Source organism: Ostrinia nubilalis, chromosome 27 (assembly GCF_963855985.1).
Source record: "Ostrinia nubilalis chromosome 27, ilOstNubi1.1, whole genome shotgun sequence".
In the NCBI taxonomy this organism is placed as follows: domain Eukaryota; kingdom Metazoa; phylum Arthropoda; class Insecta; order Lepidoptera; family Crambidae; genus Ostrinia; species Ostrinia nubilalis.
The window spans coordinates 7,490,861-7,516,464 of NC_087114.1; the positions used below are offsets into that span (position 1 = coordinate 7,490,861).

General features: G+C 40.1%; 1 protein-coding gene and 1 long non-coding RNA gene across 2 annotated transcripts in view; one reads left to right on the forward strand and one right to left on the reverse strand.

Annotated features, from left to right (window-relative positions):
* The window catches only part of LOC135084809 (uncharacterized), a 37,775-nt gene that overhangs the window by 7,981 nt on the left and 4,190 nt on the right, over nucleotides 1-25,604 (forward strand). Inside the window, exons 4-16 of the mRNA XM_063979549.1 lie at nucleotides 12,416-12,479; nucleotides 13,060-13,148; nucleotides 13,684-14,493; nucleotides 16,086-16,191; nucleotides 17,407-17,480; nucleotides 20,400-20,496; nucleotides 22,074-22,149; nucleotides 22,876-22,985; nucleotides 23,516-23,645; nucleotides 23,765-23,899; nucleotides 24,019-24,153; nucleotides 24,273-24,375; nucleotides 24,923-25,045. Of these exons, the coding sequence (XP_063835619.1) occupies nucleotides 12,416-12,479; nucleotides 13,060-13,148; nucleotides 13,684-14,493; nucleotides 16,086-16,191; nucleotides 17,407-17,480; nucleotides 20,400-20,496; nucleotides 22,074-22,149; nucleotides 22,876-22,985; nucleotides 23,516-23,645; nucleotides 23,765-23,899; nucleotides 24,019-24,153; nucleotides 24,273-24,375; nucleotides 24,923-25,045 (2,052 nt within the window). The remainder of the gene's footprint in view (nucleotides 1-12,415; nucleotides 12,480-13,059; nucleotides 13,149-13,683; nucleotides 14,494-16,085; nucleotides 16,192-17,406; nucleotides 17,481-20,399; nucleotides 20,497-22,073; nucleotides 22,150-22,875; nucleotides 22,986-23,515; nucleotides 23,646-23,764; nucleotides 23,900-24,018; nucleotides 24,154-24,272; nucleotides 24,376-24,922; nucleotides 25,046-25,604) is intronic.
* LOC135084969 (uncharacterized) lies at nucleotides 163-4,527 on the reverse strand. Its single transcript, XR_010259983.1, has 2 exons — nucleotides 4,005-4,527; nucleotides 163-1,996 (listed from the first exon to the last, which is right to left on the reverse strand). It is a non-coding gene; the product is annotated as an uncharacterized LOC135084969 (long non-coding RNA).

Sequence of the window (25,604 nt, forward strand, 5' to 3'; positions counted from 1 at the left end):
CGCATCTCCCTGAATATCAGTAAATATTGAGTAAACAATTAGGTAATGTTACAGTCAAAACTCACATCGGTCGAAACCACTTTTGACTATATTTTTTATTAATTTAGTCTGTGCAAAGAAAACATTTACAGATACAGGTAGAGTCAAAAATAAAAGTCCATATTGTGTTAATTTATTTTAATTAAAGTTTTAGTATGTATACAGTATACAGTGGACAGCATATTATTATCAGATCATATTTGTAAATTTTTGTTAAAAAATAAACCCTATTACATTCACATAAGATGTTGCATGCACTGTGTGTATTGACGTGCTGACTGCTGTCGCCTTTACAACGAAGTGTATCATTAATATACAGGGTGTTGATTTCAATCCTCGCCACATTTATTTAGGTGATCTATTATGACTTATATAATCCACCAAAAAAATTACAAACGAAAGTGGAATTTTTAGCGAATACTTTCTGTGCGTCACCAACTGTTCTGTGGCTCGCAATACTGCAATACGTTTGCTTGCATTGCGGCACCATCGAGCTACGCGGATCGCTCGCTTATCATGTCGGATAGTCTACTGAAGGAGCCATGTAAAGTAGGTAGTGTAAATAGGTATTTTTCTTTGACTAACTAAAGTTAAAGTTCGTTTAAAATTTTTTCGATGTCAATTTTTTACTGATTCTTGATCAGAATAAACTACTTAATCAACTCCCTAAATATGGCGAGGATTGAAATCAACACCCTATATAAACTTATGTATTGTTAGAGCTTATTATGTTAATGTTATTATCAAAAGGTTACATTAAAAGTTGTTTATGTCAGTACAGTAGTAATGGCCTCCGTAAATATTCACGGCCTCTGAAGCCCGGTCTCTGAGCACGTAGAATTTTGTCATAAAGTTAATATTCCCTCGGAATAGAGCAACAACCACGAGCTGTCAAACGAAACCGATTTTACGGTGTCATTGGATGTCATTTGCGTGTCAGTGTCAAGCCATGTTCATTATGCCATATCATCAACATTCATTAGGCAACATTTGTTGATAAACACTGTTTATAAACGGTTCATAAACAATGTTTCATAATGTTTAATCATCTTTGTAAACAGTTTATAATCAATCCATAAACAGAGGTGATGAAACATTGTTTATGATACATGTTGCCATGCTCCCCGCTATGAGTGGAGAGCAAGTGAGGACGGCCAAGTTTCAGAAACCTGTGTTTATGGTAAACTTGTTTCACACTAGTCATAAACAGTTTATCAACAAATGTTGCCTAATGAATACATGGCTTCGGTATTGTTTAACTGTTTTGTATATTAAATCAATCACTCAACCAGTCACCACGTTTCTGAAGCACTATTTCTCATAAACATCCACGATTTCACCCACGTAAATTCTGAAAAAAATTCAGCGTGCCAAAAAGTGCTAACGAACTGTCAAATAGTTGCAAAAAAAACGGCGCTGTTACGTCGCATCTCGCATCTTTTTTGATCACACAGTGTTGCTGCTTAGTGACATCTCGCTCGCTCAGTCGTTTGTTGCTCTATTCCGCTATATTTCTATGTTTGTAAAGCGAGGCAAAAAAAAACGAGGCAATAAATTATTATCTTATCTTATCTTATATTAAGCTTATTGTTCTATTCATATCAGCGCTTATCATCACCATTTTAGTCACAGGACGTCCACTACTGAACATAGGCTTGGCCAAATGACGAAAGAATTTATATTCCATATAAATCCGCATCATAATCAACAGTAGAAGCTTCTGTTTCAGTTTCAGTTTCATAACAAGAATTATTAATTTTTACTTTGCCTGCTGGACAAAAAGGATCATTAATTATGTCCCCAGCCTCATTATTTTTGAACTCCTCGATGTTCGGTTTGTAAAAAGCATCAAAACCGCCGGACCCTGTGGAACGAGAGCCAGCGCTTGCGGCCGAGTCTGCGGTGGCGATCACGGTGACGCACCACGCCAATAGTGCAGCTAGCTTCAGCATCATTCCTGGAAACATTTGGTTCTATAAATCTTTCGGTAGTCATCTTACTAATTTACTAATACTTATTATTATTCTGTGCTAATACTTACTTACTAATATTATAAAGAGGAAAGATTTGATTGTTTGTTTGGATATGAATGTTCGGTTTTGGATAAGGTTACGGATATTAGAATAATTTTATACCGGTTATGGTTACGGATATGAAATCATTTCGGATTATCCGAAAGTTTCGGATAATTTCGGATACGGATATTAGACTTCTTAAAATATAAAATTCAAATAGCAAGATGCTGCGCGACCCACATAGCCACTTTATGTACAATGACGGAACCTATGATAAAGGTGAAACAGGCGGGGATATCTGATTGTTCCATGGAATGCCAGACAAGTAACAAATATTTAAAAAAACATTAAGATTTAAACTTCGCCTTTATCCGAAACATGTGAATCGGTTACGGTTACGGATATTTTTTTATTTCGGATATCCGATAGTTTCGATTATGGTTACGGATATCCATAACATCCCTGCTTTGAAACTACTGAATTGACCTATGAACCAACTGATAGTTCAGTATTTATACAGTGTGAGTCTTGATAAAGTGCACATAACGTTTACTTTACAATCAGTAATGGAGAATGTTCACTAATTTTGTTTTTGTGCTTTCTGTATTCTCTGTTCAAAATAAAAAATACACGTGAAAGAATTATTTCGATACGTCAATTAGTTTCCAAAATATTGAATTTTAAAAGTGCGGGCGGCAGCCGGCCCGCCATTTTATGCGCGTGACGTCATATTACAGTGACTGGCTCATATTTGTATGGGTGGAATCTTGCAAGCTGAATTAAGACCCACTTCCAGGCAACCGATTAAGCTGAAATTTCGCAAACACATGTGATTTGGATGACCATGCAATATTATGATTTCATGGAGCTGATCTGATGATGGAGCTGGAAGGTGGCCATAGGAACTCTATAATAAAACGACTTAAATCCATCGAGTTTGGGCTCGTTCGTTTTGTATTGATGAGTACTTTAATTCTATATAGTAATCAGGGTCTAATGATGGAGCTGGAAGGTAATTCGCATTAAAACGACACAATCGCATCAAGTTTGGGTTTGGTTCAATTTTAATTTCTGTGATGGGTCTGGGTGTTAATATGTATAATAAGTTTGTATTTACAAAAAAAAATGTATTTAAGTATGTTTATATCCGTTTTCTAGTGAGCGGACACTGTGAATGTACGTCACGCGGGGTCACGTGACCGTCGGCGGGACTCAATATTTAAGCGAACTTTGAATGCCTATAAAATCATAACTACTGGGTATTTTTGAATGAAATAAAAACTAATGTATTTGTAAATGTAAAAGCCTAACTGTAACATGGGTTTCAAGTGATTTTGCATACCTAGTAACATTCTCAATTGAAAGATAAAAAATTCTAAAAAAAATCTCAGATATTTTTTCCTTCGATAAAAATGAGTCTAGTTTCACCCATTTTCATATTTGCACTTTATCAAGACACACACTGTATTTGTTCGGTTTATTGCTTGCATTAGCCCTAGGGCACACAAATATAATATGCTCGTTATGTAATATTAGGTCCTTACCTATGAAATTAGCGTTTTGTTTCTTCAATAATCATTATAATTTCTTTCATATTATAGCTATGTTCATAATTATTGTTTTATTTGAAATTAAATTTAAAAACTTGCTTTTACGCTTAAAATTTTTAATTTTTCAATTAGAATTAAACCTTCAAAGACCTAAAAATAAAAAATAAATATACAGATACAATTTTTCAAAAATGTCCTCATGTTTTCTACAGTTAAATGTTGTTTTAATCTACCCAAAAAAAATCATAAAATTGAATTTGTGTTTCTTTAAAAGCCCGCAACAATGTTAGTGTGGAAAAAAATATTTTCGTGAAATGCTCCATACAAAACGCTAATTTCAATTTCATAATAATTGTATTTGATAAACTAATAGGTAGGTAGGTAGGTATGGAATACTTACTAAACATAAAGATGCACGATTTTTCTTGTGTTCTGGAATACTTTATAAGTATTGTGTAATTGTAAAGAACACTTAAGTACGTCACTTTTTAAAGAGGCACTGAATGTGTTAGCCAGCCTGGTGTTTAAGTTACTACAGCTATTTTAATATTCCAATATCCTGTATTACACATGTGACGCCACTCCCTGAATATCACTAAATATAGAGTAAACAATATAGGTAATGTATAATGTTACAGTCAAAACTCACATTCGGTCGAAACCACTTTTGACTATATTTTTTATTAATTTAGTCTGTGCAAACAAACAGTTTAGTTAGACCATAGAAAAAACAAATAAGAAGGCCAACTCGAGCGCCGAGCGAGCTATAAAGCCTTGATCACACGTACCGAGCAAACGGGCGAGACAGTGCTCTCGGCCAAGTACTCGATGTGTATGAACATTACGCCGAGTGCTCGACCGAGCGCTCGAGTATGTGACTCGCTCACCCAACTGTCTCGACCGAGTAAACATTTTACTGTCTCGCCCGTTTATTTATTTATTTATTCAAGGAAAATCTACAACATATTCTTATAAATAATTACAAGTACCATGCTTAAATTATATAAGGTGTTATTTTTTATACTGATCATACTTTACCAACGCATCTAATAAAATCATACAAATACAACCCAAGTGTTTTAAAAAAAAAATTCAGGCTAGTTTTTGTTTTTACTTTTCCTAACAAAAAAAAGATATTATTTTTACAACCATCCTGTCTTCACTCACTGCCTCTCTCTCTTTCTTTACTCATTTCATTCATACGAGTACGAACAATGGCCGCGCGCGTTCATTCAACGTTCACACACATAAAGGTTAGATTACACTAAACCTACGTTACCAAAAATTATCACTCGTGAGTATGTACGATGTTACGTCATGTTAATAGGTACTACGCGCTGGGAGAAACAAAATCTAGCCACATAAGTAGGTAAATAAGTGTATTTTCATTAGTGTAATAGCGGGGGACTTTTCCAACGAACCGAGGCGAATCATCCGCATTAAACTAGAAATTTAAAAAAGGATAGAAATTGGAATTCAATATCTACGGTTTCGTAATGCCTACGCAATTTATTTAGAGACGTAATAAAAAATTGATAGGTACATTACCTATTACTACTTCGCTTCGCTTCAGTGGAAATGCACCCTAATATTGAATATGAATAGGTGTTGTAAATAAAACTCACTGATCAATTTTCCTGGTTTTAATTCCTAAATTATGATTTGCCATCACACTTTAGATTCATTGATTTTACTTATTCACACATTTACCTATTTTGGATGTTGTTATTTAAAGTTCCTAGGTTATTATTACACTAATCACAATACATTTTGAACGTCAAGCCTTTGTTGAATGTTCACGTAAACCCTGTCTTGCACTGTCTAATCTAGCCACGATCGAATTGAGATAATGCTTCCGGGCTGCACACTTGCTTGCTGTTCACTAGACACCACGTCGGATGTTGTATTCACAATTCGCGCACTAACTTTTTTACGGAAAAAGTCCCTTTCGCGTAAACAAGCACTCATCTGTCCAAATCACACTGTAGGTATGTACCTAGGTAGACTTCCGCAATATCCATCGATAGAACTCGGTCGCGGTCGTGGCCCTCTGGCAACAACTCCTTGATAAGGCATTCCGTATTTTTACGCAAAAGCCGCCGTCTGCGGCGCTCGCATCTGGGTACCGCCAGCACTGTGCCGGTGATTGAAATTGAAATCCAGAACTTCGTCCTCGAAGCGCACGGGATCTCGTCAAGTCAGGATACGGCTGCGCTCCCTGAAGCGCGGCGCGGCTCCAAACAAGCAAGGTGTGAAGGTTTTCGACTCGTCAATGTTTCTCGTCGGCCAGTTAGTGTGCCCGAAACATAATTTCACCTGCGTTTTGTTATTTATCAAGCGCGGCATTGTAATAACTCGCACATACACTGCAATACGTTTGGGCACATTAGACGGACTGGGACGATTATTTATGTTGTTGCGCTCCCGCATGCCGATCGGCGGCTCGGCGCGGGCTGTGGGCGCGGAGCGACTGGCAGCGATATCAATATGGCCGACTCACGCGGCGCGGCACGTGGCAGCGGTCGTTGCCCTCGGTCGGCTACTATGATAGTGCGTAAACGAATACTCACCGCGCTCAAAGGATGATTTAATTTTTATTTTTTTCGAAACATTCTTTGTCGTTTTACTCGAAAACTAGCCTGAATTTTTTTGAAAAAATACGTGGGTCTTATTTGTATGATTTTATTAGATGTGTTGGTAAAGTATGATCAGTATAAAAAATAACACCTTATATAGCAAGTAATGCCAATTACAGGTTTTCCTTAGTTACATAGTAAACTAAATGCGAGTCGGATACAATGATCACACACAACTGTTTACTCGGTACGTGTGATCAAGGGTTAATAGCCTAAACACGTAGGGGTGTCGCTCTCGCTATAGTGTATTCAATCGTCAAAACTGCATTACTCAATTTAAATACAAAATAATTTCGGGACTTACTAAAGAGTGGCAAACTAACATACAAGGAAATACTTTGTATACTAATATACAGGGTGTCTAATTTTTTAATTTTTTTTTGATCTTCTGTATTTTATTTTTTGTATGCTAAAACCGACGTTGTAGAAAATTGTATAATATTAAGTTTTGAAATCAAATAAATGGAATAATAATAGTAATACTTTATTCAGCATAATTAAAAGATCTGTTTTATATCATCATCATTTTAGCCATAGAACGTATACTGCTGATCATAATCCACTTCTTCCGATCCGCTTCCACGTTCATGATCCACTTCTTCCAATTCGCTTTCAAGTTCATGACAATTTTTACCTATCTTTGATTTACCTTTTGGACATTCATGATTCTTAACAATATCATTCATGTAATCAAAATCATCACTCAATGGCAAAGGGGTTTTAGGTGACCAGTTTTCGCGGGCAGGTGGCTGCGGCCAGCTATTAGAGGCCCCATTCTGGTCGTGCGACCTAGTTTCATATGTCTTGGAAGGCCACATGCTTTCGCCGGTACGTAGCAGTCCCCAGCTATAAGGGACTCCATTCTGCTCGTGCGGCGTAGTTTCATATGTCTTGGAAGGGGACCAGTTTTCGCGGGCAGATGGCTGCGGCCAGCTATTAGAGGCCCCGTTCTGGTCGTGCGACGTAGTTTCATATGTCTTGGAAGGCCACATGCTTTCGCCGGTACGTAGCAGTCCCCAGCTATAAGGGACTCCATTCTGGTCGTGCGACCTAGTTTTATATGTCTTGGAAGGCCACAAGCTTTCGCCGGTTCGTAGCAGTCCCCAGCTACCAGGGACTCCATTCTGGCCGTGCGGCCTAAATCCATGTATCTTGGTAGGCCACCAGGCCTCGCGGGTAAGAGGCTGTGGCCAGCTACCTCTTCCGTAGTATATGTTATAATTGCGCGCGTTATACGGCCAGCCATTAGAGCTTGGGGCCGAGTCTGCGGTGGCGATCATGGTGATGCACCATGCCAATACTGCAGCTAGCTTCAGCATCTTTCCTGTGAACATTTGGTTCTATAAATCTTTTGGTCGGTTATAATATAAATAAATGAAACATACTCCTACTCGTACTTCTATCAAACATTTCATGAAAGGTTGGCTAGGTAAGACACTTATCCCTATGCGTTTATATCATATCTATTCTATGAGCAAACGGATGGTTCAGTATTTATGTTTGTTCCCTTTATCCTTGCATTAGCCTTAGGAAATACAAATGTAATGGGTACCATTTGATTGATAAGCTTATTTATTATTTAATGAAAGAAAGAATGAACAGAATAAAATATTTGGTCAGAAACAATGGCTACATGGTCAGCTTTTCCAAACTGGGTTGTGATTAATATCATACTGAACTGCACTAAATTATTTTGGTCAACAGAAATATTTATAAATATTTAAGCCCACAGTATTGAGACTCCACAAACAAAACGTTCGGGATAGAATTAAACGGCATCGCATAATTGGGAAAGCCGCGCCCAAGTAACGGGATAAGGCGAGGCAGAAGAATATAAAAATATTAAGCAAATCACAACTAACCAAAGTATGGCAAGCAGTCGAGGAGTAAACAAATTGTTCCTGATCAATTACGAAATGGGCGCCACTCTTATAAAGTGGGTGTATCACAAATGGTATGGTCTAAAAAATTATACATTTGATTTTTAATTTATTTTGGTCCTTTGACCCTTTGGGATATGAAATATATTTAAAAAAACCGGCCATGTGATAAAATTGACCAGCGCACCAAGGGTTCTATACAAAATTGTATGTATTTAAATAGTTTATTCCTAAAACTAGCGGCCGCCCGCGATCTTCGTACGCGTGGACCCCTTTTTACCCCCTTCATCTATCTTACGCGGTTTAGATTTTTTCATACAAATGTTTTTTCCCGCTAACTCCCGTTCCCGTGGGAATTTTGCAATATCCTGTTGTAACTAAGCTTTAATTTTACTAAGGTACCTGCATGCCAAATTTCAAGCGTCTAACTTAAGCGGTTTAGATTTTTCATACAAAAGGATTTTCCCGCTAATTCCCGTTCCCGTAGGAATTCCTAAGTATACTATTACCTGCCCAGGAGTACCCAAAGTTTGGCAAGCAAACTTTGGTTAGTTGTGATTTGCTTAATCTTTTTTATATTATTCTGCATCCCGTTACTTGGGTGCGGCTTTCCCAATCATGCGCTGCCTTTTAATTCTATCCCGTCTTGTTCGTGGAGTCCCAATACAGTGGGCCTAAATATTATAAATATTTCTGTTGACCAAAATAATTTAGTGCAGTTCAGTATGATATTAATTACAAACCAGTTTGGAAAAGCTGACCATGTAGCCATTGTAGCTGACCAAATATTTTATTCTGTTCATTCTTTCTGTCATTAAATAATAAATAAGCTGATCAATCGAATGGTACCCATTACATTTGTATTTCCTAAGGCTAATGCAAGAATAAACGGAACAAACATAAATACTGAACCATCCGTTTGCTCATTGAACAGATATGATATAACATAAGGATAAGCGTCTTGCCTAGCCAACCTTTCATGCAATGTTTGATAGAAGTACGAGTAGGAGACTAGGAGTATGTTTCATTTATTTATATTATAACCGATCAAAAGATTTATAGAACCAAATGTTCACAGGAAAGATGCTGAAGCTAGCTGCAGTATTGGCATGGTGCATCACCATGATCGCCACCGCAGACTCGGCCCCAAGCTCTAATGGCTGGCCGTATAACGCGCGCAATTATAACATATACTACGGAAGAGGTTGCTGGAAAAAGGCCTCTCCCAAGGTTTTCCATAATGAATGCGTACTTACCTATACCTACATACGTACCTCATTACAAATAAGTAGATTAATTATTTTTTTACTAGACACTACTAGACAGCAACCCTAACAGCGTAAGAAGAGTTCAGAGGCACGCGATAGAAAGAGACAAAACTTGTAGGTGAATAAAATTGTAGGTACGTAGTGCTGTGCGAGCTGAATTCCACTGTATCGCGTCGTAGCAAGACTCGCATTTATTTAAATCGTCTTGCGGAGTAATCCTTCTGTACCTGTACTATTACTTATTCTGTGCTTATAGCTCGCCGCAGACACCTGCCCCCGTAAACTGGTCACCTACCCCTTTGCCTTTGAGTGATATTGTTTACAATGATTATTGTCCAATAGGTAAAATAAAGATAGGTGAAACATGTCATGAACTTGAAAGCGGATCGGAAATAGTGGATTATGATAACCAGTAGATTACCTGTGGCTAAAGTGATGATGATGAGCGTTCATATAAAACACAAATAAATACACAGAATGATGTCGGTATCTACATATTATCTAGACCAGTGGTTCTTAACCTTTAAGTCACGAGGGACCATTTTACCAAATTTCTGTCTTGACAGGGACCATTTTTTTTTTTTTTCAAAATCCTATGAATTTCAAATTCCTACTCCTACGATTTCTCGCCCACTGTGCGCCGTTTGCGTTGTGTTGACTCGACTCATCACGTCACGTCACTTGTTTATTACGATGTGTTCGTGGACCACTTGGAATGCCTCCAGGGACCACCAGTGGTCCGCGGACCACCGGTTAAGAACCACTGCTCTAGACTGTAACTTGTGTTGACTGGAAGCACAAAACGATCAAATCAAATCAAACGAATCAAATCAAACGATCACGAATTTGTAACGAATGTTACAGTCTAGAGGCCGTGAATACTTACGGAGGCCATTACTATTGTACTGATATAAACAACTTTTATAATGTCAACCGACAATTTTGATAATAACATTAAGATGATGTGCACGTACTAAAACTGATTTTCATAAGATTAATAATATAAATAAATTAACACAATATGGACTTTTCTTTTTTATACCTTACTCCTCTTATAAAATGTAGTGTCAAAATAAAATATAAGACTGATTTCAGAATGTCAGACAACCGCTGATGTTATTTATTAAAAGACGTGTATAGTTGTCGAATGCTTTAATTGCTTTGATTTTTACGTAAAAAATACCAAATGTAAGGCGGTCGTAGCTGCCCAAAATGCATATATTTCATGCACGTATAAATAAATGCAAGTTAACAAAAAGTAACTTATTAAAATGTTCAAGTTTACTCGTATACCTCTTAAATAGGAGTTATTTTTTCATACTAAAATAAAATTTAATTTATCGCTCTAATGTTTGTAAATCTACGCGCCTCACCAAGATAGACTAAGCAAACGAATGTCACATCATTATTTCGTTTATAAATGAGACATAATATGTCCAATAACAATAATAAATAATGTGTAGTCTTTCGGCTGAAACGAACGAACGAACGAATATGTCCAGACAGTCCTATGAAAAATGGAAAATATTTTTTGTTCAAATATTCAAAACTTTTAATGTATTGAGTTACGTTCAATTCTTTAAACAAATGTAGTGTATGATCTCTGCCATCTACTCCTGCGAGGTTGCCGGTGTTTTACAAATACCTACAGAAGCCACACGGTGCGGTGCGGTCGCGGCGCGGCGCCGGAACGATGTCGCTGCGGCGTTATATGCAGGAGCGTATAAAAATCAATGATATGCCAGACACTGCATTCCGGCGCCGCACCGCAGGCACGCCGCACTTCGATTGAGCGAGACGGTGCCGTATTGCGGCGCTGCATACCACATGTGTACAGTGATGCGGCAAAATGTGTGGTTTCTCACTAACCCTGTATAGCCTATACAACCCGTTCGAGTTAAAGGTAGGAATCTGGTTTTCGATCACTGAAGTACCTAATATACAGGATGTCCTAAAAACAATGGATAACCCTGTAACCATCGATAGGCCTCGTCATGGTCTCTGCATGCAAGACAATGAATTAATTTTTCCTTCTTTTCTACAATTTCTTAAAATTTTCATACTTTTAAACTAAGTAGTTTGTTGAACTTTAATCTTTTCTTTTAATAGCCCAACTATCCCCTGTGATAAGGAAAAAAACAAGATTGAAAAGTATCCTCCATTTGTATAAATGGCATGAGAAAAAGTAATCGCAGGTGGCAATTTTCTAAAAATGCACAAAAACTTAAAAATCTTGAAAACGGTGATATTTTTACTGGGGTCTAAATTGGACGGTAGGGAGACCATGGCGAGGCCTATCGATGGTTACAGGGTTATCCATTGTTTTCGAGACACCCTGTACTTTAAACTTTCTATGTCATGTTTGGGAAGTAAAGAGGATCATTTTAGTTTAAATAACTTTTCCCAATACAGCGGAATTTTTGATAAATTATATAAAATCGATTAACAGTCTTATATTTGGATCCGAGAAAGCTACGAGATTCTTTTAGCTTTCAAATACGTAGAATAAGATACTCCATCTATGTACCGAACATTGTAATGGGTTAACATGTTTAGTTTACCAGAAAATCGTTTTTAAATATTACCCGATTAAAAGTAGTCAATTTTCAAAAAAATATTTTGAAAAACTAGACATTCTAGCTAAATGGGGATTTCGTAGCTATCATCTAGCTACGAAATCCCCATCTAGCCGCTTCTTCAATAAAATGCAATGTCCGAAAAATTGTCTTCTTTATTTATATATTTATTTGTTTAATAAACACAATTAAAAAATAAACAATTAAGCCAAAGGTATCTAGCTAACTGCTCCCACACAAACGATAACCACAGCATGCATAATATTATAATGTAAGCAACCCGTGAACTTCACACAATACAATAACATAATATAGTACCTAATTACAACTTTGAATCTAAACCAAAAACAGCAAAAAGAAAGTAACAAAAAACTTCATTAACACTGCGCTAGACCACAGAGGTTACATTTTGCGTTTGATTTTTTTAACAATATTTTGTTTTTTGTTACAGATCAACCAAAACGACAAAAAAAGAGGCAAGCTGGAGAAACAGGACTCCTTTATAGATCACGGAGGTAAATAAAATCTATTATTTAATTAAATATTATTTTTTTAGCATTAGATTGTGAGATAATAATATGCTGAGACGAAGACGTTTTGCCGCAACTCTGCTCGTATTATTCTTTTTTTTATTATTACATTGTTAAATATTGTAACGTAATGTCCGTGGTCATTCGTTCGTTCGTTCGTTCGTTTCAGCCGAAAGACGTCCACTGCTGGACAAAGGCCTCCCCCAAGGATTTCCACAAAGACCGGTCCTGCGCCGTGGTGCATATCTTTTCTTAAGTGTTACTTAACCTTTGTTTTGTCTCCTGTCATCCGCTTTGCACTCTGGAAGGAAGTCGAACGTTTGAGTTCAAACTTTACCTGATATTATGTTCTTCTGATTAATTTCGTTGCGGTCCAATGACAGTTTAACTTTCCCCGGGGCACACTTGACCTTCACTGGTTGGATTTTATTGGCGGTCAAGCTTTAGATCCTGGCTACACAGGAGTTGCAGCGGTGGGAACGAGAGGTGGGAGTAGTCCCGTAAATGTAACTTGGTCAGCAATTTTATGTAAGTGTGCAACAAATAAATGTTTGCTAACCTCCAGAGTGCGACTGCCCACCGCCGGAAGAGACCCGCAACAAATGTTGCTGCGAGTGCCGCCAACACGACGCCTGTCAAAGGGACGCTGATAAGGTAACACTCATCATCATCATCATCATCATCGACCCTAAACACTTAGGCCCAGAACAGACGGTGAAACGCAACTGCAACTTTGTGATGATTCTGATGAATGAAACTGAAACTGAAAGTTACAAACTGGTCGCGTCATGTGTGGTCTCTCAACGGACGCTATGGCAGAAACTTAGATGCAACTCAAAAGTACTCAGTTTCGTTGCAGTTGCGTTTCACCGTCTGTTCTGTTAAACGCACGTTGAAACTAGTTTCAATTGTCATTTAATGACGTAGTACACTTATCAACACGGAAAGGGATCGTAACCGTATCAACTAGAAGCGGTCAGTATTCTTTGTAAGAAACTCCATACAGCAACGCACACTTATCCGCACCGTAACGTAAACGCCTCGCCTCGCAGTTGACAGCGCGCGAAAGGCGATGAATGGAAAGTTCTTTTGGCATGGCATAACATAACATAACTAGCATATAAGTAGCTTACGTTGGGGCTAGCGGTGTGTGAGATTGTCCAAAGATTTATTGTTATTATCTTTACAGCATACGTCAGACGAAAAGCAAGAGCCCCTGAGCCCATGCAAGAATAACTACGAGTCAAACAACCAAGATTCAGAAAAAGACATACAAAAGTCAGCTGAGAACAATTTTGAATGTGACACACAATATTCGCCCCAATTGGCGTACGAGAGCTATGAAAGTTATGAGCAGCCTGAAACGGTGGCCGATCAGGGGGCACAATATGATACGCTGGCCGATCAGAATCAAGCTTACGAGGCGGTGGCCAATCAGAGCGGGCAGCAGTTTAACTCAGCTAGTCCGAGAACGCAGCAATTTGACCCGAACAATCAGAAAACGCAGCAGTTTGACGCAAACAGTCAGAGAACGCAGCAATTTGACACAAACAATCAGAAAACTAAGCATTTTGACACAACTAGTCAGAGAACGCAGCAATTTGACTCAATTAATCAGATAGCTCACCAGTATGACCCAACCAATCAGAAAGTGCATCAGTTTGACCCTAACAATCAGGCAGCTCAGCAGTTTGACCCGGCCACTCAGAGAACGCACCAGTTTGACCAAAACAATCAGAGAACGCAGCAATTTGACCCAAATAATCAGATATCACAGCAGTTTGACACAAACCTTAAAAGAACCCAGCCATATGAGCTGACCAGTCAGAGAACGCCTCAGTTTGAGTCCACCAATCAGAGAACGCCGCAGTTTGAGCCGGCCAGTCAGAGAACGCCACAGTTTGAGCCAGCGAATCAGTTGGCTCAGAGTGTAGAAGCGAAAGCCAATGAAGACAGCCACGAGATTCAGTATAACCAGTACGCAGTCAGAACTGATGAGGTAAGTCAGTTTTTTTAGTGTTTCGTAGTCAAAAGGGAATCCAAACTACGCTATTTCTATTATCATTTTTACTAATAAAAATTGACTAGGATGAAATGAAATCAGGTGGCAGAAAACAGCGGAGTTTTGAATAATATACTATTTTGAAGAATTTTTCAAATCGGTCCAGTAGTTTCGGACCCTAATCCTTTCAAAGTCTTCAAACTAACAATGAAATATTTCTTCTTTATAATAAATAAATAAATAAATAATAATAAAAGTTTATTTAACAACTTTAGCATACATTAGGTTAGATGACATTTCTTTACATAGAGACCTACACATTAGTGTAGATTTATGTACATGAAACTATATTAGGTAATCGTTACAATATAATAAATACAATATACAATCATCACAGGATTGTTGCTATGTAATATAATAATTATCATATTACTAATACGAGTTAACAGGAAAACTATTCCTTAATGAGGTCACTTATAATAATATGTTTAAATTTTATGATTAATTCATTATACCTACATCTGACGTGACATGTTCTATCACTTTAAATTATCGTGTAAAAATGCTTTTTAAAAGCCTATTTGCAGAATAAACTACTTTTGACTTTACTAGCTAACCACTACGTACCTACCGCCTGTGTTACTTTATTTCTTTTTTTCTTGCTTTATTTTTAGTAGTGCTACCCCCATTTATGCCCCCCCCCCCCCCCCACTTGCCATATGTTTGTCTCGAAGCGCTGGTAGGGCTCAAAACATAAGGAGACATGTAAAGTTCCCCTTAAGGTAACGTGACCATACGTCCCGCTTTCAGACTGTCTGTCCCGCTGTCCCCCGCAAGAGCAAAAACGTCCCGCTTTAGCTTTAAGAATGCATCTATCGTTTTTAAATGTAACAACTTACAGCGCGGGCGACACAGTGCGAATCGTTATGTGTCTGCCAGGAAGTAACGCACCAGTCGAAAGAGTTTTTTCTCAAATGAACAAAATGTGGACGAGTGTCAAAACCCAGCTAAGTGTAGCAGTAATGAAAGCTATGTTGATTACGAAAATAAATATTAATAAATCATGTGAGTTCCATAGTTATCTAAAAACAAGATACGATATTCTAAAACAAATTTGTTCCGCCGACAAATACAAAAATACGACATAGAAGTCACCCCACTATTTAACTGTTTTGTGTTTAGTGCTTTGATTTGTGTTATTCAATCTTCTATAAACTTGTAAAACTCCCAAAACTTTGTTTTATTTTATAATTCCGCAGGTTTTTTTTTAGAACTATTCCTCAGTTGTCCCGCTCTGGCACAGAAAATAAATGGTCACGTTACCTTAAGGGCTACCTTTTTTTACTGTATTTTGACGTTCATAAGTGCCATTAGTGATCTAAATTGAATAAAATGTATTTGATTTAATATGATATCAGTGTCTTGGCAGTCACACTGTCAAGATGTTACTGAGTGGGTGACCTTTTTTGGCAACCTGGTTTTTTTTGTGTATTTCTTTGTTTCCTGAATTTGTTGTTGCCAAAATAAAGTAATTTTTTTTCTTCTTTCTTTTCTTTATTTATATCCCTAAAAGTCCATGTATCCTGCAGGTAACGTCGCCGCCTGAAAGCCAACAGTGCCAGCCGACGGAGTTGGCTCTCCAGAGCATGGCGCAAGCGAAAGCCACGCCCGTGCCTATACCAGACCCATACTTAAGTAAGTACACTTCGCTTCAGCCAAATGATGACCACTGTCCGCGACAAAGGTGACTGATGCCCGTTTTCACCATCAATCCCTAATTTTTAAGTGACCCTTATTGTATCATAGGTAACAGGAATTTTGTTTTCATAGGGGTCACTTAGCAATTCCCTGCGTGATCGAATCAGAAATTAGGAGATCCGCAGGAGAACCAAAGTGACCGACATAGCTCGCAGAATTGCTAAAATCAAGTGGCAGTGGGCGGGGCACATAGCTCGTAGAGACGATGGCCGTTGGGGCAGAAAAGTTCTCGAGTGGCGACCACGGGCTGGAAGACGTAGCGTGGGCAGGCCTCCTACTAGGTGGACCGACGATCTGGTAAAGGTCGCGGAAAGATCCTGGATGCGGGCAGCGCAGGACCGTGCATTGTGGAAAACCTTGAAGGAGGCCTTTGTCCAGCATTGGACATCATTTGGCCTAAACGAACGAACGAGGGGTCACTTAAAAATTAGGGATTGATGGTGAAAACGGGCATGAGTTTCTTCCGCCACTTCTTCTCAGCACCAGCCCATATGTTGTCCCGAAGTGGTGGTAGGGCAAGCTGTATTTGGGACGTGTATAAGTGTCCTGGAATGTACTGATGTAATGTACTGAATAAACTATTTGAATTTGAACTGCTGGTCAAAGGCCTCGGGACCAAGGATTTCCATAACTACCGGTCCCGCATCCAGGCTCGTCCAGCGACCTTCACCAGATCGTCGGTCCACCTAGTGACGGGCCTGCCCACGCTACGTCTTCCGGCCCGTGGTCGCCACTCGAGAACTTTTCTGTCCCAGCGGCCGTCAGCTCTACGAGCTATGTGCCTCGCCCACTGCCACTTTATTTTAGCAATTCTGCGGGCTATGTCGGTGACTTTGGTTTTCGAAAGTACACTAAATCATCATTATCGTCACCATCATCAGGTCCCCACTGCCAACACGACTCTCTCTTTATCAAAGACAAATGGAGGATGAGCAAGCTGAAGTTCGAACTCCTCCTATGTTCTTCTGATTAATTTCGTTGCGGGTCAAATGACAGTTTAACTTTCCCCCGGGACAAACTTGACCTTCACTGGTTGGGTTTTATTGGCGATCAAGCTGTAGATCCTGGCTACACAGGAGTTGCAGCGGTGGGAACGAGAGGTGGGAATAGTCAATAAAGAAAGTGGGAATAACCACAAAAATTTGTTCACAGGGCCGATGTCAATCAACAATGTGGTTTACCCTACGATGCATCAGGGGTACCCATATATCAACCAATGTCGCATTGTGAGTAACACATAGATTAAGGTGGAAATACATTACAACATCGTTATGAATGCAAGCAAAAATTCAAAATTCCATACCTCTTTTTCGACGTCTTTATTTCTTGTTCAAAAAATAAAGTATTTTTCATTAAGTCAGATTAACGAAAAATTAGTAAATGGACGCAGGTTGGCCGTAGTAAGGACAATCTGGCCAGGTGGGGATTCTTGGATGGCTTGAGCATGGAGTGCAGGTGCGGTTTTGTTCCCCAGTCGATGAAGCACCTGATGTCATGCCCTGAGTGCCCAAGCAACTGCACTCAGGAGGATTTGATGAGTGCTACTGACAACGCCACTCTTGTGGCGGAGTTTTGGGCTGACACTGTGTAGGTTTGTTGTCGACACGAAAAGAAGAAGAAGAAGTAAATGATTTCCCATTAGAGCTCTTTCCCTCGGGCACCTCCCGTTTTTTGCAGCATCCCGTTTTGTAAGTAGTATACAGGGTGTGGTAAGTAGTTACAAGAAAAATATAAATAAAGTTTTAACTATTACTTTATTAGTAAAAGACCTTGTTCAAACGTCTCCTAAAACTTTTGAGTCTTGTTACCGCCCGCACCACCCCCGGTTACCCCGCTACACCACCGAGCACAATTTTTTTTGGCATCAGTGTCGTGTATACTACACGACGGGCGTTGTTTTACAAAACACAGTATGTATGAACACTAAACATTCACACGAATATCCCGTTTGCAGTGCCACGCACAAAACCGATGTTCGAATTTCCTATTCAGTTTTCTCATTTTACACCGTGCCTGCAAAAAACTGGACACTGCCGTTCGGTTTGAACACACAAGTCCAGTGATGGCCTAATTCACGTATTTTGACAGTCAAGATCTCGCTGACGTTCAGAAGTCGTCCCATTGAAAAACAGTTCTAAATCCTTATTCACAAGGGTCATTTTGATATAACGATTACTCGATAGGAGTCGCAACTCAGCGATTTGTTGTCATTGAAGTTTTGTTACGTCGTCCCATTGAAAAACAGTTCTAAATCCGTATTCACAAGGGTCATTTCGATATAACGATTACTCGATAGGATCGCAACTCGAGTGTTTTGTTGTCGTTGAAGTTTTGTTACGTGAATAAGGCTACAGTTTTATAATGCAGGATCTCTTAAAACTGGATTGCCGTGAGAAAGGGCTCTTACAGGTTGCCCATTGTAATGCTCGGTTCGTGTCACTTACATAATGCTCGAAGTAACGTTACAAGCAAATGCTCCAGGTGAGTGAGCACCTTAATATGTATAATCCACAATGACAGTGCGTCATGTACTGTACTTTTCTTTAATTTGAGGTTAGTAAATTATTAATTTAACAGGAAATGATTAATAAATGTTAGAGCGAAATATTTGTTTATGATATTCGGTATGCAGACAAAAATATGTTTTTCCAAATAGTCATCTACATTAATAATAATATGACTAATAATCCTACAAATATTTATTATTTATTTATGACGATCTGTGAAAAACTAAATTTCGAATTTTGTGAAGCCGCGGGCAAAAGCTAGTAATTTATAAATCATATCAAATACATAGCCTGAAATTAAAGTGAACTTTTACTCCAAAAACGACAATGAGTGGTGTATTTTTTTATTCGAATTCCATTTATTTCCAACAACACGGTACATTCAAATACACTGGTCATCACAAAAATCGACCCTCCCGCGACAAGCACTTTCAAACGTATGCATCCCCACTTCCCATCAATATTGGCACCATTTAAAAGCCTAGTTCTAAACTTCATTTCATTAAAGGAAAGGTTTTTACCCCAAAAATGTGTCTGTAGAAGAATCCAGAATCACTTCTTCAAAAAATAGTTAGTTAAGCTTGAGCCAACTTTTATGGCTATAAAATTGTTAAGTTGGGATTAATCGCTATCAATCTGTTAAAGAGGACACGTGAGATCATTATTTGGTTTTATAACCATAAAAATTGGTCTAATTGATCCCAGAGGTGAGCCCAAAGTGAGGTCTTTTTTCAAGTCATATTTATTGTATATGTTAATCGTTTAAATCGTTTATTATGAAAATTAAATGTGTTTTTCTTAAAGGATATTTATTGGGTTTTCAAATAACACCAATATTGTTGGGGCATGATTGTGTCAGTAGAAACGAGTTTTCCTGTAAAACGTAGGTGGGCCGATTTTTGTGATGACCAGGATAGATATTTCGATAGTATGGAAAAAAAAGGATTTTTAAAAGTTGGACGTTTGTTACTTTATTGCCTCCGAGTCCTGCATCTATTTAGAGCTAATAGTGCAGTATCGTTTGGGGGCGATATGTTTTACATCCTGTGAGCTTAGGATTTATTTGCCCAGGTGTAAGATACGCTTGCGTAGTCCGTGATTTTTCACAAACAACCTGTATAAAATATCCATGTGACAAACTAATAGTGAGTGAATGAGTTTGTTCCGGCGTTTCTTCTCAGCACTTGCCATATGTTTGTCTCGAAACGCTGGTAGGGCCCAAAAGATAGTGAAACATGTAAAGTGCCCCATAAGGGCTACCTTTTCTTTTTTTATTATTTACTATATTTTGACGTTCATAAGTGCCGCTTGTGGTTAGGGTTGCCAGGCGTCCGGCTTTTTAGGGACTTGTCCGGCCAAATATTGCCTTGTCCGGCCTGTCCGGCTTTTGTTAGGCTTTTTATTTGGTTGCCGCGCCAAGCGAAAGTCGAACCACAGAATCATATGAAGCGCACGCATCAGGATGTTGGTTAGCAACCGATGCTATTGCACCCCCCCGTCACAAGTCCGGCTTTTAGGGTAAAATGTCCGGCCAAATGAAGCACAAAGTCCGGCTTTTGTGATTTTGGACCTGGCAACCCTGTGGTTTAAATTGAATAAATATTTTTGCTTTTGAATACATAACTGTATGACCCACAGGAGCCGACGATGCCGGTGTATCAGCAAGTGCTGGGTCCGCCGGAAGACGCCAAGCAGATGACGTCACCGCCCCACCAAGAGCCTACCTTCAGAATCGGTATGCACTGTATTTATGTATTAAAAAAAAAAGTATATAAGTAGTATATCCGTTAAGCTAGCACCCATAACACAAGCATTAAGTTGCTTACTTTGGGGCTAGCTGGCGCTGTGTGAAATTGTCCAAAGATTTATTTATTTATTTATTACTGTGCCATTTGTCCTACTGCTTAAAAAACGCCTACTACCCGTTCGCGGTAAGTTTGCCGGTCCGTGGAATGCGCGTCCCCTCCCTCAACCGCGATTTAACGCAATTAGTTAGTGATTAAACGCAATTAATGTGTCTTATTTTACGCAAATACACAATTTTTATCAATAATAATAAATAAAAAATATTTTAAATATAGTTTGTTAAAGTTATAGACGCTTCCCTTCGAGTGACGTCATATCGCCAGCGGCAAACTTAAAGCGAACGGATAGTAACTTACAACCTGATTGAGTTAAATGGATTGAGTACGGACGGGACGAACGCGGGGAGTGTAGATGCAGGCAGCTACCAACCGGTCAATTTTGAAATCATTGGGGGAGGTGTATGTTCAGCAGTGGACGTCCTGTGGCTGAAATGATGATGATGATGATGATTATAATGAAGACGATGAGGTTAATAAGGGTGGTGATCATAGAGATCTAGAGAGATGCCAAGCAATGCGCTGAGTTCAAAACCCAGTGTCGCTTTAGAAATTCACACACACAAAGTAATCAAAATAAAAACAATACCTTACGAAGAGTGTGTGTCAAGCACACATTGCAATAAGTGCGGCTATTCGTTCGCATACCAGGATACAAGTAATGTACTTAAAGCTACTACATACGCGGTCACGGTATTCTGTTAATTTAAATATGCTCATTATTCACTGCGGTATCAGTTCTCAACGTTCGAATAATCTTTAGTACTACGCAAGCAATGAAATATGAACATAACACATAACGTCAACTGCATGGCATATTGCTGTCGCGAGCAATGTGTTCTGTTTTTGGGCATATCGCTGCGACACCGGCCCCGCCCCCTTTTCACATCTCCATTTTGTTTGTGTGATCTGTAGTGGTGATATCAGGCCTGTTCATCTCCGCGAGTTTACATCGAAAACAAAACACGCACGATGGCCCACCTACAGGATACTATTCGACAAGGCCTCACATACGAGCGAACATTGACTCTCGCACGCGTATTCTTGTGTATGATGGAAGAAAATAAAGAAAATGGTGTACTAAATACTGTGCAGTATTTAACTGCCTAAATAATAATAAAAACACAGAATGTACTTTTTAAATTGCCTCAAGACACTGGGAGGTAAATAAGTAGTTAATATTATTCATGATAATTCATGCTAAATTATGTATTTCCTCCGCCATTTTCCGCAGTTTGGCACCTCACGTCACATCATTTTACCGAAGTCAGCCCTATAGCTTCGGCGCAGTGCCGATCACTGACGTTTGTCAACAAAATGGTGCTTGACTCTTGAGACAGGCTAAATTACACCATATTGTTAATGACACATTTTTTTAATTAAAATCTTCTGTACGTAGTACTTATTATTATTCTGTGGTGATATTAAGATGCGTGTACATTTTCTACAGATCCCAGTTACCCGTACGCAGCGGTTGATTACGCGGCGCAGTGCGGCGCGTGCGTCGATCCCAACGCTATGAGAAGGTACGTAGATAAATTAATACTCTATGTGTTTTCTATGAAACTGTGTTCTTCAAACACGAACTCTTAGGCTGAGTTGCACCACCTAACTTTAACCGTAACTATAACGATATAGATCGTTTCATCCACGAAGACGCGCCCTACCATTCTTCCGCTAATGTTTGAGTGTTATCGGTACACGCTGAATGATCCATGAGTGCACACGCACACTACAGTAATGCCTTACGGATTGCTCGGACCACACTCCCCGCACCCCGCGCGGCCGGGACCAAACATTGCTGGGGCGCGTCTTCGTGGATATAGATCGTTTGAATAACAGGTGTTTTTGTACGGAATTTGACAGATTTTTGACGTTTTTTAAAGTTAAAGTCAGATGGTGCAACCCAGCCTTAATCGTTGAACTGTTAATTGTTATGAAAACAGATCGTTTGCTGTCACAAGAGAAAAATATTATTTATTATTTTTCACAAATAAACGATAAAACTGAACAAGCTAATAAAATAGAAAAAAATGTGTCCATAATGAAAATTTTTTATTTCGATGAGCTGAAAAACTTATCGAAGTTAATGGATATTGTACAAAACACTGTAATAATATTTATTTATTTAATTCATTTCATCTTTAATGGCAAATAGTAGGTATACAAGGCAAGCTTAATGCCAATGGGCATTGTTTTCCAGTTAACCATATCTTAAACAATAAAATATATTCTATTCTATTATTTTCCAGCTACAACCTACCGTACGGGCAAATGGAGATCCCTCAAGCGGTATTACCGCCTGCCTACCCGGTAGGCAACGTCATCATACCGCAGCCACACATACAGTACCCGGTGAGTTGTATTGTGGACCTTGAGGCTAGGAGATAAGGTTCAAGATGTGTTGGTCCCGCAAGCGGTATTACCGCCTGCCTACCCTGTAGGCAACGTCATCATACCGCAGCCGCATATACAGTACCCGGTGAGTTGTATTGTGGACCTTGAGGCTAGGAGATAAGGTTCAAGATGTGTTGGTCCCGCAAGCGGTATTACCGCCTGCCTACCCTGTAGGCAACGTCATCATACCGCAGCCGCATATACAGTACCCGGTGAGTTGTATTGTGGACCTTGAGGCTAGGTGGTAAGGTTCAAGATGTGTTGGTCCCGCAAGCGTTGCTCCCGCCTGCCTACCCTGTAGGCAACGTCATCATACCGCAGCCGCATATACAGTACCCGGTGAGTTGTATTGTGGACCTTGAGGCTAGGTGGTAAGGTTCAAGATGTGTTGGTCCCGCAAGCGTTGCTCCCGCCTGCCTACCCTGTAGGCAACGTCATCATACCGCAGCCGCATATACAGTACCCGGTGAGTTGTATTGTGGACCTTGAGGCTAGGTGGTAAGGTTCAAGATGTGTTGGTCCCGCAAGCGTTGCTCCCGCCTGCCTACCCTGTAGGCAACGTCATCATACCGCAGCCGCATATACAGTACCCGGTGAGTTGTATTGTGGACCTTGAGGCTAGGTGGTAAGGTTCAAGATGTGTTGGTCCCGCAAGCGTTGCTCCCGCCTGCCTACCCTGTAGGCAACGTCATCATACCGCAGCCGCATATACAGTACCCGGTGAGTTGTATTGTGGACCTTGAGGCTAGGTGGTAAGGTTCAAGATGTGTTGGTCCCGCAAGCGTTGCTCCCGCCTGCCTACCCTGTAGGCAACGTCATCATACCGCAGCCGCATATACAGTACCCGGTGAGTTGTATTGTGGACCTTGAGGCTAGGTGGTAAGGTTCAAGATGTGTTGGTCCCGCAAGCGTTGCTCCCGCCTGCCTACCCTGTAGGCAACGTCATCATACCGCAGCCGCATATACAGTACCCGGTGAGTTGTATTGTGGACCTTGAGGCTAGGTGGTAAGGTTCAAGATGTGTTGGTCCCGCAAGCGTTGCTCCCGCCTGCCTACCCTGTAGGCAACGTCATCATACCGCAGCCGCATATACAGTACCCGGTGAGTTGTATTGTGGACCTTGAGGCTAGGTGGTAAGGTTCAAGATGTGTTGGTCCCGCAAGCGTTGCTCCCACCTGCCTACCCTGTAGGCAACGTCATCATACCGCAGCCGCATATACAGTACCCGGTGAGTTGTATTGTGCACCTTGAGGCTAGGGGATAAGGTTCAAGATGTGGTGATCCCGCAAGCGGTATTACCGCCTGCCTACCCTGTAGGCAACGTCATCATACCGCAGCCACACATACAGTACCCGGTGAGTTGTATTGTGGACTTTGAGAGCAGGAGGGTCATAAGGCTACAAAAGTTGTATATTCCCACTGTCTTCAAGTGCTAACTTATTCGACTACTTGCTTTGTTTTTTTCGTAGATAAACATACCAAAGACGAATCGATTCAATTTAATTCGTTTATACACTTATGTTTACGTCTACCTTGTGGACTGTCTGTAATTTAGTGGAAAAATGTAACTAAATAAAAATATTATTTTGTAAATCATTTAAAGGACATATCACACTAAAGTCCGGTCGCCGAGCAGATACAATTTCGTCGAATGACCCCAAGCTACCCATCCTTATCGCTCGCGCGTAATTATTGTATTGCTGTCGCGACTGTGCGACGGGCGCCCGCAGTGAGTGTGCGAGCGCGACGCTTGGGGTCATTGGATGAAATTCTATCTGCTCGGCGACCGGACTTTAAATGCGGTCTGGTCTGGTCTGGACATGACAGGTCTGTGGTCAGGTCAAAGTAAACGCAGCCCGCATCCAGTTTGACAAATCCGTAATTGCATTCATTTGCTTCCAGTACCAAGAGGCGGCGCAATGGGCGGGCGGCCCGCTGGTGCCTCTGGGCGGGAAGCTGATACTCCCGGAGCCCTACCCTGCGCTCTACCACCAGCTCTACCAGTGCGGCCTCGTCTACCCTCCGGTGAGTCACATAAAATAAACTCATAAAACTCATTTATTTCTGCAAATAGGCTTTAAAAAAGCACTTTTACACGTCCCAGTATTAACCCTACCACTGCTTCTGGACAATAAATGGGCCAGTGCTGAGAAGAAGCAGCGCAAGAAACTCAGTCACTATTGTCAGCCTCTTTTTCAAAGGTTTACAGGCTTTAAAATATACATAGTTATAAATATTTATGCGAGCTAGACAGAGTTACGCATCCCAAACATTTTTATCTTTGTAACCCAGCACGAGACCACCCGCCAATGGGTCACAGTGACCCAGCGCAAGTGAGTTACAATGGCCCGTACACTTAGGTATTTATAGCGGTTGCTGCTGGAATCTACCCTGCGCTCTACCACCAGCTCTACTAATGCGGGCTTGTGAACCCTCCGGTGAGTCACAGTGACCCAGCACAAGTCACAATCATCCAGCACCAAATTACCCGCCGGTGGGTCACAGTGACCCAGCATAAGAGTACCGGCCGGTGAGTCACAGTGACCCAGAACGATAGGTGGCTCGTTGCTCCTGGAGCCCTACC